The sequence below is a fragment of the Athalia rosae genome, chromosome 4 (genome assembly GCF_917208135.1).
Source record: "Athalia rosae chromosome 4, iyAthRosa1.1, whole genome shotgun sequence".
Classification (NCBI taxonomy): domain Eukaryota; kingdom Metazoa; phylum Arthropoda; class Insecta; order Hymenoptera; family Athaliidae; genus Athalia; species Athalia rosae.
Genome location: NC_064029.1, coordinates 681,056 through 700,231, shown reverse-complemented (window position 1 = coordinate 700,231; position 19,176 = coordinate 681,056). Strand labels below are relative to the sequence as shown.

The window sequence follows — 19,176 nt, the reverse complement described above, 5'->3', positions numbered from 1 at the left end:
TAAAATAATACCTTATACATTCCACCAAGGATGTAGCCAATATACAAATTGATTCCTAAAACTCCAAGCAGAATTTTAATTGTAATAAGAAAATTCATGTCTCTTCATATTTATGATATGTCCACAGAAAAAAAACTCAAACGATGGAAAAAAAAGAGAGAGAAAAAAAGCCACATGTCAAAAGAAAAAAAAAGATTGGACAAAGCGGGCACAATTATTCCTATTTCGTAATTTTATTGAAACAAAAAAAAAAAAAAAAACCAATTGAAAAAAAAACAAAAAAAACAAAAATAATCCTTCAATACTAGAGCAGCAAACCATTCGTAATTGTAGTTCAATTTATTTGCAAAAAATCGCAGTAATTCATTTTTTAGCACCCCGTATACATTTCACCGAACTAAATATTTTCCACGTTAATTTTTTGTAGGGAAAAACAGATCTTCAAATTTTACTAACGTGACAATATTAGAATTCATGTACGATAAATAATTCTCACAAGAAGAAAGAAAATGTTTCTTCGGATATAAATACTACCAATAATTAGCTATCATGAGAAAAATGAATACCACGTACAGAATGGTGAATAATGTATCGACTCAGTATTGTAGAATATTATTTCTGTATCGAGAGTAGAATCCTCGACAAAACATAATTACTCAGCAGTAATTTATCAATCACGTCAAGAGATCTTGTCGTAATTATTATTGATATTCAGGTTGCCGCGAAAGTAACTCTAGGCAGTTTGATATAAAGTCACACTATCATTGCAATTTTTTGGAGCTCATAAATTGACAGCATGCGTTGGCTTTGGAGCACTCCAAGTTCTGCATGGATAATAATTTGCCCAAGTAATTTTTTTTTGTCCAAGTATCAATACAGTTCATGTCAATTGATACACGTGAATGGAGAACCTGCATTCCATCATTGCCACTTATCTATGCAGGTATTATTTTGCGCACAAAAATTGTCTCCTGCGACATCCTTTTGAACTGAAATTCAAATATGCCCAACACCCAAACTTTTACAGGAAAAAAAATCATCTGTCAAGTTGTATGCACATTGAAGTCCTGGTAAACAAATAACAAATCCATTGAACTACAATCTGAATGAATAGAATTATGTGATGTAGTTATAATTAATAGCGAGTTAATCAGTTCAGTCATCAATTTTGTATGCGTCTGATAAATAGAAGTTGCTTAAAGATTTATTTAGACTTAGAACCGTGAATAATTGAGTAACACGATTTAGTGTGATGGCAACTTTCATTTAATCAGAACATTCTAATGATATATTCTTTAATTTAATCTCCATACGTGTTGAATTCTACTTTGTAAAATGACGGACCGTTATTAACTGATGAACTTGATATATTTCGGAGTGCGTGAAGAACTAAAAAAAAGCATTGGTATCCTTGTTAGAGACCGAAAGTCCTAATTACCCACATTACTCCCATGTCGCTAAGTATTTTGCAGGTGCGGTGCAGCATCACCTCCGATTCAGCGACATAACACAAATTCATGAACAATTTTGATTTCTCAATAGGAAAGAAAAATAAGAAAAAATAGATAAGAAAAAAAAATGTTAAAAAATAAATGTAAGATGATTGAGTGGACAAATAAAGAATCCTTATGCATAAACCAGTTCGTGGAGATGTCAAATAGGTAATTAGTGAAAATCTTTTACGTAAAATATTATCAACATTAATTATTTACAGTTTGAGTCTTGGATACATTCGCAATAAATCCTCATATTCAAAGTATTTTTTTTGTCAGCTAAAAAAGATTGAAACAATAGATTTTTTTCGCAAAATTTTTCCAGATATTAGCATCATTATAAGTTTTGAGAATCGAGTTAAAACTATTCACGATTGACTCTTGTTCTTTTTACTCTCTTTGATTGATATAACATAACGTTGTGCTACATTCAGGGGTGGAGAATAGCCATCTGCATAGGTAGCATCCTCAAACAGTACCTCATACTCCTCTGTAGCCGTAGTTGGAAGTTGATTGACGACTGCCTTGTAAAAGCAAGTTGTTTGCGGATATAGTGCCATCACTTTAACAAATAAAAGGAGCATTTATTAATTGCCGAATCTGAATATATTTCACACAGTAAAAAATTTATACCTATAGATCCTTTTGGAAAAAGTGCGTGTGCATCTGTCTCTGGATTCGCTCGCATCAAGGGCAAAGGAACGACGCGGCGTTTCGAAAGAACATGTCTATCTTTCTGCTCCTCATCTATATCGTCAACTTCATATTTATTAGCTGTGGGATTGTACTGGACTACTTCTGCAAGTATCCAATTCTCTTCTTCTTCTGACCCTTTTACTAAGGCAGCAACCATATCACCCATCTATCAAATGTGTTGAACGTTTATGACACGTAATACTTTACACATGATGATACAACTTTCAGGACATCTGAATATGATAATACAAAAATTGTAGAGGTGTGATACCTTTGCTATATATGTAAGCTCAGCAGGGATTGCACCACAAAGTGGAGGGGGCTTAGCTCCTGGAGATTTGCCTACATACAAAGGTAGAGTTTGTGCTGAGCTTAATAGCATTTTCATCAGAGCACCTCTTCGTATAGTTTCTTTATTACCAGCGTTGCGTGCCTGAAAAAGGAAAATGTCAGTATGACTGTTAACCCTATATAAATGTCACATTTTTATACCTGGATTCGACGTTCGTTTCTAATTGCTCTGATTTCATTTATTTTAGCCAATGCTTTCCGGATTAGTTCCTCTTCTTGTTGGGCATCAGATACTGCAGCGCTGTATAAGCTTTTGAGTTTTTGTTGATAGTATGGCGATACTTTGTCATCTGGAGTTATTTTGTCATGAGCTTTTGTGATATTATTTAGATTATGTTCTGATCTGTTGCGTTCTTCTTCTATTTCATGCACCAAATTGTGTATGTTTTTCAAACGTTCCTAGAAAATCGATCAGGTGTGAATGAAAGATCCACAAAAAAACAATATGATAGAATATACCTGTATTTGATGCGCTGCTGCATCAGCTGTGAACGGCATTTTTGAAGGAGAGCTCCTGAAATAAAAATGTAGAAGGTAAGAGTAATTTACCATGGAAAGTGATGGTTATTTTATGTTAAGGCATGAATAGCATTTACATTGAAGTAAATCTGGTATCCCTTGCGCGACTGCTTCTAGTAAACACATCGAACCTCAATGTTGTTTGTTTACTACACAGCTTAATTTGCAATCGAGGTTAGAATAACTGGAGTGAATTGATAAATATTGCTACTTAATACCAGTCTTCAAAGATGACATTGGTTCGATGAAACTGTGTTTCATTAAATGCGACATAATTCAAGATATTATAAATGTTCTCATTGAGATCATGAAACTGCACAATTTCAAAGGTACTTTAAATGTTTCAAGTTCGAAGTCTGGGCACAGGCCACCGTAGCGCTTGTGCAAACTGATCAAGCACTTCTTTCCCGTTTCCCTTTCCGGTGAGTTAGATCTGCTTCTTTATGCTGAAATAAATTCGAAACAGCTTATCCAATGAATCTGTAAAATTAAAGCAGGAATTGAACGAAATACAGTTATAACTATTATGATCAACCCATTACAATTAATTTTGTTATCTTAGTTCGAGGAATTAACCTCAGAATTTCAAGTCACAGAGAATCTTAACCTTAGAATTTCAAGTCATAGAGTCCCTCTTATGTTATTATTTATTATTTTCAGATTACGTGAAAATCGACAGAAATGGCCAAATCGAAGAATCACACGAACCATAATCAGAGTAAGAGATTATATTCATCACATTATTTGTAAGATGAAGCTGTAATTTTGAATTTTAATTTGAATGAATTTTTTGATAACAGGCAGAAAAGCTCACCGTAATGGAATCCAAAAGCCTAAGAAGTACAGGCATGAATCTACCCTTGGTGTAAGTCTGATTCATTTTTTTATCTTGCAATTATATTAGCGCTGTATTTTTTATGGAAATCTGATTATTTATGCTACCATTGCTGCAAAAATCCAGTTTTGAAACCATTAACTGAATATTGAAAAGCCTGTTCATGAGTGTGCTGCAGCCGAGTAAACTGTTGACTGTTTCTGACATGAAATGACTCAAAGTTTCCTACCAAACACTTAGCATAGATACTGTAGTGTTGTTCAAAATTTGAAACTGATGTGACTGCAAAATTCACTGCCATTGTAGACCAGCTGAATGTTGAATCGTTGCCACCTTTTATTATACGCATGTAGGAGGTGATATAATATAATAGTTACCGTCACTAATGACTATTTTGTTCTGTGTTCCCATAGATGGACTTGAAATTCTTGCGGAATCAGCGTTTTGCTAAGAAACACAACCTGAAGCCAAAAGCACAGTTGAAAAGGGCAGCAGAACGTAAATCCGCACGTGAGGCTAAGAAATGAATTGCCTCTGTGTTTTCTCCTGTATAACAATAAAAGTATAAAATGAAACCCTAATTCAGTTTTGTAATCATGGACACTTACACTTAGATGAATCCTACACCTATTCGAACACTAGTGCAATAATCATTTCCATGCTTATTACTTTGACCTTCTTCATTTTCGTAATCAGATGTCTTGTGTATAGTGCCGTGGAGATTATACACCAACCCAGATTTATTCCCAGATTTTTTCTAATTTCCGATTTTTTTTTCAATTTTTCCAAATAATTTTCATTTGTGCCGTTCCTGGGTGGGTGCGGGCCGCAGAAATTAATTGTCCGGCACTATTCTCAGGCTCCGCCCCTTTTCTCTAAGCCCCGCCCATCGCGAGTACAGCTAGCGCTATGTGGCGGAATTTTCGTGAACTAAAATCCCAGGTTTCTTGCCCCTTGACGTCAGGCAATGTAATGCGTGAACGAGATGTATTTCGTGTCAATACTTTCCCGGTTTGCTCGAAGAAAAGACAAAACTTTCACCGCTTTGTCTTCGGAAAAGGGCCAATACTTTTCCGGTTTTGCGCAGAGAAAAGACAAAACTTTTGCCATTTTTTCGGAGCAGGGGTCAATACTTTTCCGGCTTTGCTTGGAGAAAATACAAAACTCTTGCCGTTCTGTCTCTGAAAAACGGTCAATAATTTTCCGGTTTTGTTCGAAGAGAAGACAAAACTCTTGCCGTTTTGAGATATTAGTTCACGAAAATTTCGCCACATGACGCTAGCTGTATTCTCAAGACCGGTCACGTGACTATTCAGAAACGGGGCGGCGAAATTGAAAAATACTTTAAAAAATCGAAAGAAAATCGGCAAAAATCGGGAAAAATTGAAAAACATCGGAAAACATCAGAAAAAAGCGGAAAAAATCGGGAAAAATCGGGAAAATCAGACAAAATCTAGGAATAATCTCTGATGATGATCACAGATGATGATCACAGATGATGATGATTATCTATTTATAATCTTGATGGCGTTTCTGTCGAAATAATACTACGTGACTACATTTGACGCGATAAATCTGCGTCAAGCATCAGCATGATATTGCTCCTTCACAGTTTACAGTTGACAGTTTACAATCATCGCAATAACGACTGAAGAGACTCCATGATCGCTCCTACGCGTTAGTGGGTGACGTCATCAGTTGCGTGCAGTTGCGTGTGCGACTTGTACGGAGCGTTCTCGCGTGTCTTTTGTAGCGGTTTGGTAATTTACTAGTATTTTTTATGAACTAAACTCGCGATAATATAATCTCAGGATATTTATGTACATACTTTAGTATATGTATAACAATCGTGTATTAATTCTTGCGAGTTTTCTGTGAAATACATACCCAACAAGTAAAGTGTTATATGCGCGTGTAACCAACTTTCCGCCTAGCGTACTACACCTTGGTGAGTTTTCCTATTTTTAGATATTCTGTAGCCTATTTGTGAAAAAAGTTTGTAATACTACGGATTTGCAACCGCTGCTCATTCTAATATCTTGACGGGAACGCAGTTTTCTTGCATTAAAATTTGCCATATTCCAAAATGGGATACAAAATATTGAAAATATTCCTTGGTTTGTTCTGCACCTTTCACTTGTAATCGCCTTACGCAGCTGTGCATTATTTTTGTATCCTGATCTCTTTGAATTCTACGTTTCCAAAACTAGGCTTGAACAACAAAATCTAATCGAGTATCAGATCATCTTCGAGTCAGAGAGTAAGCTTTTACAATATTCCCTAAAACGTTTAGTGATAAAAACAATTTCAATATTCGGAGTGCCGAAGATTTTCATAATGATGGTCTAATTTTTATACTATTCTTATTAATATTGTAATTATTTCCAGTTTAATGATGACAATTACATTCTTTTTTACTTGTAACTTTGAACTTTAGGTTTAGATTTTAATTGGTATTTCTCACCTTGCCTGGCTTGTAGTAGCCGTTTCCCAGGCTAATAATAAGTTTGCTGTTTAGTAAACTTTGTATGACTGGATGCATTGAATAATGTATAAATATTAAGTGCGATGCTCTCTGCCCTGTAATCTTGTTGTCATGTTTGAATTTTTTGGTGTAAAGTCATGCTACCCGATTTAAAATATCCACTAGAATTCCTCATGAATCTTCATAGGTATAGTGCTATTAGCAGTGGTCTTATCATTACTTGCATGGTAGTGGCGTTGATTGACTTTCAGTTAACACCGATCTTCAAATAACTTAAAGATGTCATACGTAGATATTTTATTCTGCACTGCATCTATAAGTCATAAGTAATAATGTTTGTTGCAGCGAATAGATAGCATCATGAAATACAAGACTTGTTTATTAGCTTGCAATTAAATACATAAGAATAAATATGTATGTACAGAAAAATACCTATAAGATCTGAATGCTCTGTGGCAATCCAGTAATAGAATGCATTACGTAAAACAGTGGTGGACCTTAGTGAGATACTCTTAGCATGTGGTAGGACATCTTTAATATAGGTCTAAAAAAAATTACAGTTAATCTGAACACGGGGACCCTTTGAGGAGGTGGTTATTTTTACACTCAAGCTTCACTAAATCCTAAAAAGGATCAGAGAATTCTACCAGCTTACAAATAGCCCACAGTTCACTTAGTTAGGGTGTGCCTAGTGTAGCTTCTAATTGCTGTTCTTGAGACTCATTCACTGTTACTATAGTTCATTTTATTACTGCATTATTAATTTTGTAAAGAATATGCCAAGGTTCAGGTGAAAAAAAAGTTTGTCTTATTATGAATACATGTATAAAGTCCCAAGTCGAATAATTAGATTACTCAAAGTACTTACTTAGCTATTGTGATTTACAGTTTCAAATATCTATTACAAAATGATTCTCTCAAAATTTAAGAAAAATGGAAGGTGAACAGCACCACTACGAGCTACGTAGTCGAAGTCGGTCCAGATCACAGACACCTCAGGTTTTGAATCGTGGTTCAAATGATACGGAATCACCTGAACATCATTATGATTTACGAAGGCGCAGCCGAGAGAGGTCTCATACCCCAGGGGAAGTGACTAGCAGCCGGAGATCAGGGTCTAGATCATTGTGAGTTCTTTTCTCAAGAGAAATAATTTATATTTTTAGACTTGAAATGTTTGCTAATTCGTGAAATTTTTTATACTCATGGGAGAAATTATGGCGTCTAATAAAATTAGGATAATCAAGGAAAGAGTATTTGCTATGATGTTGGAGCGTTGCTAGCATAAAAAGTGAATTCTATATCTACAAAGGTTATCTCTAACATATCTTAGTTGGAAATAAATGGGTACTGACTGAGATTAAACTGGCAACCTGAACAGTTATTTGTGTGAAATTTTGGCAGACTTTCAGATTGTGGTTCTCAAATTATGTAAGATTAAATGGTGTTAACCTCGATGCGCCACTAATAATACTTCCTCTAACTTGCTTCTCAGATTCATTGAGTTACTTTAAATCTTGCAACCCATTTTATATCCGCCTTTTTTTCATACACATACTACATGTAACTTCGACACACTAACAAATTGAACGATTTGCTCTAAACACTGATGATTGTTACTCTTTGTGATAAGACGAATTGACTTCCATTGAAATTTAGAATCTGTGTGTCAAATTTGGTTTTCTTTTATAATCTTTAAGAAGGAGAGGCATAATCTATGAGCTTTTTAGGTGAAGAGACAATATAAATAAAAGGTAACTAATACAATTTTTATCGGATTTTAATAGGCCTGGTAGCATTGGCAAGTCGCCTGATAAAACCATGGAAACAATATCTGAACAGAAAGAGGAGATTGAGAGTCAGAATCAACAAAGTCAAACTACAAAATCAGTGAGCACCAAGAAAGTAGAACGTCGTTCTGAGCGCCAAAGAGCTAAGAGACAGATATTCTCAAATGGACAGAGTGAATCAAGTGAAAATAAAGACAATAGCAAAACTGAAAGGGAAAGACAAAGCTTGACTCCAAGGCGGATTTTCACCAGTGATTATTCTTCAGAAGAAGGCGATCATGAAGACAGAGAAGAAAGAGAAGATCCTCCAAGTAGGCCTGGTTCTGCTTATGAAATCTACAAGCAAGCAGGGGAATGGTGGAAGTGAGTTAATATCTCGATTACCTTTATTCTGTGTAACGTAGCCATAATCCCTGTCTTCCAAAATGAATTGAATGACTAAAGAGTTTGGTAAACGAATTACCAACAATTAATTAATGAAAATCAATTTAGGTGGGGCTAAATTTTTTTCTGGGTTCTGATTGTCATTCTTCATGGGCCACCTGTTGGAATAAATACACGTGTGCAATCTACCGTTAAATTTAGTATGTGCAGGAAATAATATGCTTATGCAGTTGACACACCCACACCGAAGTTGTGGGATATAAAAGGAAGTCCAAAATTAAACTCAATAGACAAGGGAGTTGAATGGTTCAGTGGCTACATGATCGTATTGGTATTTTTTATTTTTGCATTACAAATATTTTCATTTTCTGATATCTTCCAACTTCATCTTCCTCTCAGTAGCAATACCAGAATATGTGCTCACTCTTGAAGGTTTTGCTGAATTATTTGTGACACCCACTACAAGATGACGTGATTTTGAAAGAATGAGTCAATAGCAGTTAGCCACTAAACAGAATACTCTTCAGGTCAAATCTCTGGAATTATTGTTTTCATAACAGTCCAGTTTAGTAGGTCGTTGACAATCAATCACACAGTGAATTCGACTTTTCACAACAACAGACGTTTGAAGGAATCTTTGCATCAGTATATAATTTCGCAAGCCGACTCTATGAACTAATTTCCTCAAATCTGTTTCACTAATTTTTGTCGCAATGATCTGTAGCCTGTTATTATATTGATAAGTTAATATTGTCACCTTGGTTACTGTGCCACACACTCTCTATTCAAATCAGGTATGTAGGCAGAGTATAGAATTTAGTGTTGACTTCAACATTATTTATTTTCAGACATTAAGGTCGGACCTCTATTTACTGTTAATGGCGTTCACTAATTATGTATTCAAAATTGCACAGTATATTAATTCCAATGTTACTTGAGTCTAGTCATGTTTCTGTGTGTAGGTTCAGGGTTACAAATAGTTGCATCACTTTTACTACTAGGTTGATTCACGTGTAAATTCAACGTGACTATGATCTCATCTTGTTGCCTCATATTCAACAAATATTTGTATTGCTACTAACGGAAATTTTTGAATACAAGCGCATTGGCAAATGTTCAGATCGAGGTTTGTTCTGATAACGAGTAAATATTAAATTCAACAATTCTTCTTTCTGTTGTTACAGTGTATTTCCTAAAACTGATTACACTTATTCACAAAAATCTCAGTGCCGATACGAAATAGCCCCAGGTGTAATGGCTATGCCTAACATGTCTCGGCGGTCTATTCATTCTGACACTAGCAGCACTCATGGCAGTATACCGTCAACAAGTCAGCAAAATCTCAGCCAGTCTTTGTCTCAACTGGGAGAATCCACAAGCCAATTCGAGAGAGATAGTTTTGGCAAAGAATTATCTGTAAGCATGAACTGAATTGATTTCTGAATATAATCTTGCTGTGTAGCCGTTCTTGTGCAGGATCGATAGTTTTTTAAATTTGTAGTCACAAGAAAACGAATGTATTGTAAGCTGCTGCTATCTTTTTGCAGGCTACTGATAATCTACTTTTACGCAATCGGCATCCGGACTCTGTTACTAGAGCCAAGTTGTACAAGACTACACATGTGGAACAATTCAGCAGTCGCAGAGAATTCATTTATTCCGATTCTGCGAATTCAGAGAGCTTCCATGATAGGTTTGTTTGAGAATAATTGAACATTCCAGAATTTTCGTAGTTTTATCACAAGGCTGAGCTCCAAGATTTTCAACTGCATTACAGATCCTGGCCTGAGGATTACATACCATCAAAAATTGCATATCCATATAGGTCTGTCTTGCAAGCAGACTCTGATGTAGATATAGATGACACTATAACCTCGGTTGATGGACATAGAAGGTTGTACAGAGAACGACAGCAGAAGGAGTTAAATGTATTTCTGAAGATCTGGATCAGCGTTGTTACTTTTATCACCACGAGTTATACCAGTGCTAAGAATTACATTGGACTCGGTGGAAATCGCAGATGGCAGTCAAGCAATTATAATTATAGACAGCAAAGTGGTGAGTTCTAAACATCACTCAAAACAAGGCAAAAATTAAGTTTGATGGATAAAATGAATCTAAAATTTTTTGGGCTATTGTAGAATCCCGGTGGAGTAAAGCATGGAGTTCAATTGATTGTGCATTGCAGTACTTGTATTCTTTATTTGTGAATGCTTTATTCTTGGATACATGGCTTCTTAGTCGAGCAGCCCCAGTTAGAGAGCGGATTCCGGATCGTCGTACGAAACTGATTTGGATAGTGTTATTGCCGCTGCTTCTTCTAGGTGGTGAGTGCTTCTTCTATTTTACATACATTATGGTTTACAATTATAGTGTGCGACCTGTGCGATTATTTTGGCAGACATGTGTAGTTGCATTTCTAGTGATACAATATTTATGAAAATGTGTTTCACGTTGGAACATCACATTTTCTGAACCTTATCCCTTTACCTGAAAGAATATATATCCTGATTTGTGGCCGCTCTTGAAAGTCGCTAATTATATCGCGAAGATTCAATCGGAAAGGATAGAACGAAAGCATTCATCGGTGTTTAGCTGAATATAGTTTTGCCGATTTTATGTTTCAGGAGCTTACATCATGCACAAATATACCTTTCCCTATCTGGACCCCTTGTATGATGCTCATTCAAACTTTGTCAATACCACCTATTATTATATCAACGATATCACCAATGTGACATTTGTTGACTACGAATTAGTTGTCAAATACTTGAAAGGTCTACAAAACTTTTCCATACCTACACCAGATATATCATTGCCTGAATTGCCTAGGATTGGTTGGAACATAACGTGGTAATAATTTTCCCCTGTAGACTGTTCCATATCAATAATTCACGTTCATGTGATCTCAGACCAGATTTGAAGCGAGACAAACAAGTGCTGGGCACCGCTATATCTCAATTGATGCCGGGGTGGTAACTCATTATTTGGGTGTCACATTTTTTTTGTTATTTGGTTGCAATGAATTTTGAATAAGCTCGGGTCAATTTTTTTTTTATGGTTCCATGGTTTTTTTCTAAACCATCAGCTAGTTGTTCACATGCCTAAATCATTGACAAACAACGTAATCATTATTTGCACTCTAATACAATTTCTACTAACTAACCAAACTGCACTAGTACTAACACATTTACTAACATAATCCGGGTTGTGTTAACATACATTTGTCGCTCAGCAATATTAGCGAGCGTCTAATAGCCATGCATAATGATCAAACATTAGTAATATATTTATCTAGTAGCAGCAAATTGAAAATTCTCTGAAGTTGGTTTTAGTTCAGTGTTTACTTACCTGACAAAGAAAATAAATTAGCAATTTGATACCGTAAGTAGTGATCGGTGGCATTACTTTATAAGTATCCGTACTTGACGATAAAATAATATATTGATTGATATATTTATGAAAAAAAGAATTGGAATATATTACATATTTATAAACTAGAGTATTTATATTCATGAACTAAAGTCGAATTTATTACACAATCTATAATATATATTCTCATCTAGTATGTATCTTTCGTACCCTCGTATAGATAAGTTGTATTCAACTTCTAACAAGGATGAATTTGAACACTTTTTTTTACTCTTGAATTTGTTTTTGATTTATTATTTTACTGAAGTGGAAACAATGAACTTCATATGTGGAGGGGAACTTTGAAGTATTGCTTTGCAAATTTTTTTGTAATTTGATGAACGCATTTTTTTATGCAACAAATTTATGACTCCAACTTGGTTCATGTGAGATTTGTTTTTCAATATTTTATTGTAAGTCTAATATTTATGATTTTACTTGTTCACGTAACAGTAGCCAGAACTAACAAAAAGAAAAAGAGAGAAAAAAACTTCGAAATTCAAAGTTACAAAAAAAAATTATGAATAATGAACTAATTAATTAGCTTGTACAAGTTTTTACTAACATTTTGCTTTCATATATTCATCATGGAATTCAAATTATTAGTATACCTTTGTATACATATGGATTCGAGTATCATGACTTTATCATCTCCTCTTTTACGTGCTTCTTTTTTATTCATGTCTCTAATATAATCTGCATATCTACCTTTAACACTAACATCATGATCAATTGTGCTTAGAGATTGAAATTTGTTGGAAGAAAAAGATAATCAGGTTAAAACAAACCCGTAGAATCAACGTAGGTATAACTCAATAACTGTTTAATTCGATTCTGTTTCTGTGTCAGTTGTATGGCAGCTTTAGTACATGAACTGAATATCGCAATTATAAATTCCATGTTGCCGTTCTGAAAAGACCTCTAAATCATTTGACTTCATTCATAAATTTTGTGAAATACATGTACACGTTTCGGTAAAACGCCATATTCTCATGTCTTGCCCGCATTTATACCTGTTGTGTTTTTATTTGATTCACCTAACTGATAGAATAGTTGATCAATGGTACAAATTTATTGTCTGAAAACCCACCGGTGTTAGGTATTGGTCATTTTGTCTATAAAACAATAGATTTTAGTGAAATTTCATAATTCATCATAATCTGATCCATACATATAGACTACATACATAGAGTATTAGTATAAAATACATAATAAGTCCATTCAGATTGCATATACGTCTTTCAACGTATTCAAATCTAAGAATAATCCTAGGTGTTGACATTATCCTTTTTATAAGTTCTTCAATACTGATATGTACGTTTAAACCAATAAAGTATTTTCAATACGATATAAATTGCTCTGCGTTTTGCAAGAGTTTTCACGTATTATTGTCATCATGGTAAGTTTGTCTTGCAAAGCAAAGGGACAAAGTCCTTTACCACTCGTTACATTTTCTGGTATACCTAGATACAAACCGCGTTACGTTGTCACTCAGCCTAATACTTTTATCACAAATGAAACAGGAATTCAAAAAAAAGTGACGGTATTATGTATGCAAAAAGAAATTTTATTTTTTATTCACTGCTATTCACTTGTGGGAGAAGGATAGAGAAAGGGTAATATCATTGCGGACGGTCTCTAAGGGTTCGGACTTGGAGGACATCGGAATATTTCAAATTAGAGTTTGAATTGATGCAATCATAACTCAAGAATGAATTTCAAATCGATGGATGGCATTTAAATGGTGAGTTCCTTTGTCTATCCTTCTCTCGGTTACCGTATTGGCCCTAAAATTCACAGCTATTTCCATTATGTAAATTGAAATATCGGTTCTAGAATGTGGTAATCTCGATCATCCCAATACGGTAACTTAGGAAGGATGTAACGATAATCAAATGTCTTACATTTTTATGAAATTGGTGTTACAGGCTTATGGCTGTTGTCATATGCTTTTTCAAATAAGAACTCTATACCAGCGCTGTTCACGTATTCTACATCGGCTTTATCATCGCTATTTTATTTGGAGCCAAGTACTAGAAAAGTTCAGCATGGCTCAGCAATTGAAACAATCGTTGGTGAGGTTCCACCAATGGCTGACTCGTTTGAACTCACTGAACAAAAAATTTATGGATGGAAAGATGAAATTATACCTTCACCTGTACAAAGCAGCAGAGAAATTGATAATCAAAAGTTGAAGGAACTTGACTCCATCATTTCGCTACTTGTGGAACGAGTAAAGCTAGTCGAAAATGCCAATGTATATCAAAATGTAAGTTGAGCTAATTTGTCTTACTTTTTCATTTAAAAATTTTGTTCTTCTATCGAATGTATGGAACTTTTTTGAGATTGAAAAAATTGGAATTGATCACAGGATGCTTTGGCAAATGTTCAACAGGAACCGAATGTTATTATTGAAACCACGGCGGATCTCAAAAAGCATTATGATGTAAGTTAAAGAAAAGTGTTTATTAACAAGTTTTGTTCAGCAGCTCACATAATATTGGTTTGACATTATTTGCGATGATTCAACTCCTTATTTTCAAGGAAAAATTAGCTGCAATCGAAAAGAAGATAGAGGATAATGAAAAACGAGTCCTAACATCTAATGCTAATGAAATACGTGAACTGAAGTCGACAATTAAATCCTGCTGCGAAAAGACAGCTGCGATACCCGTTGTCGAAGTAGAGGAGCATATAAACAATATATTAGGTGGTTATTTCAGCAGCGAAAATATAGATGAAACGAGAACAGTGTCTAAAGAGGATCTTGCAAGAACAATAAAAAATTTATTCATCGCCAAAAATGATTTAGAAGCAAGAATAGCCGACATCAATTCAACTCTACAAGTCAATGTACAAGAAGGTGAGTACGATGTTTTATTGCTTCGTGAGGTTTGGATAGCTACTAAACAATCGTATGATTGAATGTATGAAACTTTCTGAACATAGTATTTTCAAGTATCAGTGCCTTGGAAATAATTAGTCTTATACTAAAAAAGAAGTTTTGAATTGCGAGACATTGGCGATAACGCGATCAATTCAATAAATAAATTAATTTGCTTTGCAAATTCGGATTCCTGAGCCCATAATATACAAGATATACAATGTAGAAGATATTTCAGTAAACCCAATTAAAAAAAAAAATTGATTTTTAACCCCAACATCGAAAAAATTCTAAGGAATCCCTCGTAGACCGAGAAATTCGCATATTTCGACCCATGCATGGATTGCGACGAATCAAAGTGGGTCTACGACTAAAACCAATCGATATGTCTTATAATTTTTTTGCTCCCAACAGCGAATAATTGACGATTACTCGATCGATTGCATGAGTAGATGATTTTGGCTTTCAGATTTGGATTCCTGGGCTGATTATACCTGAGATTACTCTTGAAAAGCCAAAAAAAAAATCGATTTTTGGGCCAAAAGTAAAGTAGTTTAAAAATTGATTGTATTACACTTTTCTGGCGTATTTTGACCTCAGGAATCCGAATCTGAAAGAAAAATTGATCTATCTCTAAAATTGATCGAGTTATCGCCAATTTTCAGCTTTTTGGGGTCAAAAAAAAAAAATTGATTTTTTGATCTATTTTAATGTAATTTGAGCTTAGAAATCCGAATCCGGAAGAAAAATTGATCTATCTTAAAAAATGACCGAGTTATCCCCATTTTTTTGCAATTTTTCGCGATTTTTGGCATAAATTTGAGGATATCTCGAAGGGAAAAAATCGTAGCTCAATTTGGACAACGGATTCGTGTTCCTGAGGTCAAAATACATAAGAAAAGTGCCATACGATCAATTTTAAAAAATAAAAATTTTTGGCCAAAATTTGAAAAAATCGTAAGGGGTACACCTTGGAAAAATCTCAAATTTTGGCCAAAAATTTTTATTTTTTAAAATCGATCGTATGGCACTTTTCTTATGTATTTTGACCTCAGGAACACGAATCCGAAAGCCAAATTAAGCTACGATTTTTTCCCTTCGAGATATCCTCAAATTTGTGCCAAAAATCGCGAAAAAATGGGGATAACTCGGTCATTTTTGAAGATACATCATTTTTTCTCCAAGATTCGAATTCCTGAGCTCAAATTACATTTAGATAGACTAAAAAATCAATTTTTCATTTTTGACCCCGAAAAGCTGAAAATTGGCGATAACTCGGTCAATTTCAGAAATAGATCAATTTTTCTTTCAGATTCGGATTCCTGAGATCAAAATACGTCAGAAAAGTGTGATACGATCAATTTTTTAAAATAGAAAAATTTGGCCAAAAATTGAAAATTTTCCAAGGGGTACCCCTTTGGATTGTTTAGATTTTTGGGCCGGAAACTATAATTTTGGGGTATTCTTATGCATTTTGATTTCAGATAACACGAATTCATTGACTAAATCAAACTATGACTATCACCAATTCAATTATCTCAATTTTTACGCTCAGAAAAGCAAAGAAATTACAATATCACGATCATCCCAAAAGATAAAATCAAATCAGTCCGCAGATTTGGATTCCTGAGCACAAATTAAGTCAGAATTCAAAGAAAACAGTTATTTGAATGTTCGACCATAAAATCGAAATAATCAGAAGCTCCTCGATCAGCTCCGATCATTGGAGTCAGAAATAAATTATTTCTCAAACTTTTAAGCGACTATTTCCCTATGTTTTCATACTTATTTCTTCATTCATTATTGAGCAATGTTAGTACTTATAAATCTATAATTGGGTGGCTTTGCCTCACTGTTTCAAATATATTTTTTTTTCTATAATTTGTTTCATAGTCCATAATTTGGCTGAAAAAGTTATGGCTGATATCACCAGTCAAATAAACCTCCATATGTTAGCAAGTGATGATGGTGGTGACAAAAGAAGTGGTGGGGATGGTTCCGGAGGGCTAACGGAAAGAGATGTGCGAAGAATTGTAACAAATGCATTGAAAATTTATGATGCTGACAAAACTGGAAGGGTAGATTATGCTCTTGAGTCAGCTGGTAGGAAACAACTTTGAATTAGTCATTTTCTATCGGGCACCAAAAGGGATTAACAAACCATTTGTCCTGTTTAATTTTCAGGAGGCCAGGTCATCAGTACGAGATGTACCCAGAAATATAATTTAGATACTAGGGCGTACACCATTTATGGCTATGTTCTGTTCTATCAAAACACGAATCCGCAAACTGTCATACAAGGAGATCCCATACAACCTGGAAAATGTTGGGTATTTCAAGACTTCCCTGGATACTTACTCATCAAATTACGAACTTGGATTCACATCACAGGGTTCACAATTGAACATGCGCCAAGATCTATTCTGCCAAATGGTGATATGAGAAGTGCGCCGCGAAAATTCAATGTTTGGGTGAGCTGAAAATTATCCAGAATTAATTGAGAGTAAGCTCTGTAGTTCAATACTGACTCACACATTTTTGTAATCGCACTCAGGGATACAATGACGAGAATGACAAGGAGCCAGTACAATTAGGAGAATACGAGTTCGAAGATTCCGATGAAAACCTGCAATATTTTCCAGTACAGGTAAGTGAATAAGATTCAATTCTAATGGTCTGAAAGTATCTGTTCATTTGGCGATACACATTTATTTTCTTCAGAACGCCACTAACAAGCCCTATGAAATAGTGGAATTGAGAATCCACAGTAATCATGGACAGATGCATTACACCAGCCTGTACAGGTTCAGGGTACACGGCATACCTGCATAGTCATCGTCAAGGATTTGAATGTTATTTTATAATGAAAATCTTTCAACTACCCAGGTGCTGTTGTCAACGAACAGTCGTAATTACGTACTTTGAAGTATCTAATTATTCTGTTACCATGTGTTACCTGAACACTAATTCGGTTATTTTATTCAATGTGACAAATATCTTTCATAAAAATTTTCCGCTAGTGTTCGTTTACCACAAAGACTTTCAGAATTGACTACTGCTATCACTGATGAGTGAAATAGCTCTGGTCGCATGTATAATAAGTTTTGAAGTACAATCCGAACCAAGAATTATCTATGCACGTAATTTTTATATACCTGATAAGACCTGAAATGTAAATTCACCCGATGCATTGCAAAAAAAATGTTTTCTGGTGATTTATAATGAGAAAACAAAGGATCGAATGTTTTCGCCACAATGTACATTAATATAATAGTCCAATTTACGATTGATTCAAAATTGTAAGCAACTCAAGCTGGTCTGGAGATCCGACTCCTATTTCGAATTGGATTATTTGTATTCATGTATGTTTGGAATGGGATGCTATGAATTAGTTATATTTAAGATCCTAGTCATAAGTAGTGCTTGCTAGATCTAATACTAATATTAATATATTTTGTTTGATTAAGGTGTGTTTTATTTGCATTCTAGATCTTGGCGTGACATAATTTTCAATTATAAAGTACTGTGTATGAGAATCAGTACTCGAGGGTTCTCTGACATGCTATAGTTATTACAAATACGCTTACGATTAGGTTTCAGAGCATAATACAAAAATCTCGTTTTGTGCTGACTTCGAATATGATTGGTCAACTATGCCTTGCCAAGGTTCAGTACCTCCTGAATAATTTGTGGAAAAATGAAAGATTTCAGAATTTGCTAAAATCGGTTTCATATTCCACCCATACGAATGGAGTCAATTATCGGAGGCCCATATCACTATATTGCACACTCAATTAGAGTTGTTCAATTTTATTGGAAAGAAAGCAAGAGCAAAAAAAAAGGAATAGTCGAAAAGTGTCTTCTGATAAATTTACGAATATTATAGTGTTAAGGGCCAAAAATTAAAATTAAGAGTTAATCAGTAGTTTTAAAAAATTAGTGTCCCATTACCAAACACTTCGCTTTTGATGGAAGGAAAAACCTATTTGGTACAGCGCAGTGGAAGTTCGTTATTGACATTGAATTCCTGCAACGATGTAATATTTTATTAAACCAACATCATAAGCGCGTAATATTATGACCGCGAAGTACGACTTTACTGGGTCTAAAAAGACGATCTATTTTTTAAGTATAAAACATAACTTTTTATACATTTTCACGAATTTTTTTCGTTATCTTTTCGATGCAAACACGAACGAAGAATAATGTGGCACTATATTTTTGTACGTTTTAATAAAGACATAGTTAATGTTTGTTGAGTGTATAAATAATCAACATATTATACAAAAAACCCAAGTATATTGCCTTTGCTAGATTTTTGACGGAAT

At 34.5% G+C, this 19,176-nt stretch overlaps 3 protein-coding genes across 6 annotated transcripts; 2 read left to right on the top strand and 1 right to left on the bottom strand.

The window, feature by feature from the left end:
- Positions 1-228: 228 nt before the first annotated feature.
- Positions 229-4,290, bottom strand: LOC105687581 (SAGA-associated factor 29). 2 transcript variants are annotated; one of them, XM_048653726.1, is made up of 6 exons: positions 4,272-4,290; positions 3,000-3,054; positions 2,682-2,939; positions 2,461-2,622; positions 2,127-2,355; positions 229-2,055 (listed from the first exon to the last, which is right to left on the bottom strand). In XM_048653726.1, exons 2-6 carry the CDS (start codon positions 3,036-3,038, stop codon positions 1,862-1,864), a joined length of 882 nt encoding a protein of 293 aa, XP_048509683.1. In that variant the 5' UTR covers positions 3,039-3,054; positions 4,272-4,290; the 3' UTR covers positions 229-1,861. The 2 variants fall into 2 exon arrangements, with proteins under 2 accessions (XP_048509683.1, XP_012258780.1); XM_012403357.3 differs by lacking the exon at positions 4,272-4,290 and adding an exon at positions 3,137-3,488.
- On the top strand, positions 3,426-4,475 carry LOC105687584 (60S ribosomal protein L29-1). Its single transcript, XM_012403363.3, has 4 exons — positions 3,426-3,481; positions 3,720-3,777; positions 3,860-3,924; positions 4,308-4,475. Exons 2-4 carry the CDS (start codon positions 3,741-3,743, stop codon positions 4,419-4,421), a joined length of 216 nt encoding a protein of 71 aa, XP_012258786.1. The 5' UTR covers positions 3,426-3,481; positions 3,720-3,740; the 3' UTR covers positions 4,422-4,475.
- Positions 4,476-4,615: 140 nt separating this feature from the next.
- LOC105687519 (klaroid protein-like) lies at positions 4,616-19,102 on the top strand. 3 transcript variants are annotated; one of them, XM_020853264.2, is made up of 14 exons: positions 4,616-5,842; positions 7,309-7,506; positions 8,167-8,532; positions 9,738-9,969; positions 10,101-10,246; positions 10,331-10,611; positions 10,695-10,880; positions 13,893-14,233; positions 14,360-14,410; positions 14,509-14,827; positions 16,742-16,951; positions 17,033-17,319; positions 17,403-17,495; positions 17,570-19,102. In XM_020853264.2, exons 2-14 carry the CDS (start codon positions 7,313-7,315, stop codon positions 17,678-17,680), a joined length of 2,817 nt encoding a protein of 938 aa, XP_020708923.1. In that variant the 5' UTR covers positions 4,616-5,842; positions 7,309-7,312; the 3' UTR covers positions 17,681-19,102. The 3 variants fall into 3 exon arrangements, with proteins under 3 accessions (XP_020708923.1, XP_012258650.1, XP_012258651.1); XM_012403227.3 differs by having other exon boundaries at positions 14,336-14,410; XM_012403228.3 differs by lacking the exon at positions 4,616-5,842 and adding an exon at positions 5,892-6,154 and having other exon boundaries at positions 14,336-14,410.
- The last annotated feature ends 74 nt before the right edge of the window (positions 19,103-19,176 follow it).

Excerpts from the sequence above, each read along its gene's own strand:
- LOC105687581 (XM_012403357.3), bottom strand. Across the intron at positions 2,623-2,681 it reads GAAACGAACGTCGAATCCAG|GCACGCAACGCTGGTAATAA; the intron begins GTATAAAAATGT and ends TTCCTTTTTCAG. Across the intron at positions 2,356-2,460 it reads AGCTTACATATATAGCAAAG|ATGGGTGATATGGTTGCTGC; the intron begins GTATCACACCTC and ends CACATTTGATAG.
- LOC105687584 (XM_012403363.3), top strand. The coding sequence starts at position 3,741 with ATGGCCAAATCGAAGAATCACACGAACCATAATCAGA. Across the intron at positions 3,778-3,859 it reads TCACACGAACCATAATCAGA|GCAGAAAAGCTCACCGTAAT; the intron begins GTAAGAGATTAT and ends TTTTGATAACAG. Across the intron at positions 3,925-4,307 it reads GGCATGAATCTACCCTTGGT|ATGGACTTGAAATTCTTGCG; the intron begins GTAAGTCTGATT and ends GTGTTCCCATAG.
- LOC105687519 (XM_012403227.3), top strand. The coding sequence starts at position 7,313 with ATGGAAGGTGAACAGCACCACTACGAGCTACGTAGTCGAAGTCGGTCC. Across the intron at positions 14,234-14,335 it reads ATGCCAATGTATATCAAAAT|GATGCTTTGGCAAATGTTCA; the intron begins GTAAGTTGAGCT and ends AATTGATCACAG. Across the intron at positions 14,411-14,508 it reads ATCTCAAAAAGCATTATGAT|GAAAAATTAGCTGCAATCGA; the intron begins GTAAGTTAAAGA and ends CTTATTTTCAAG.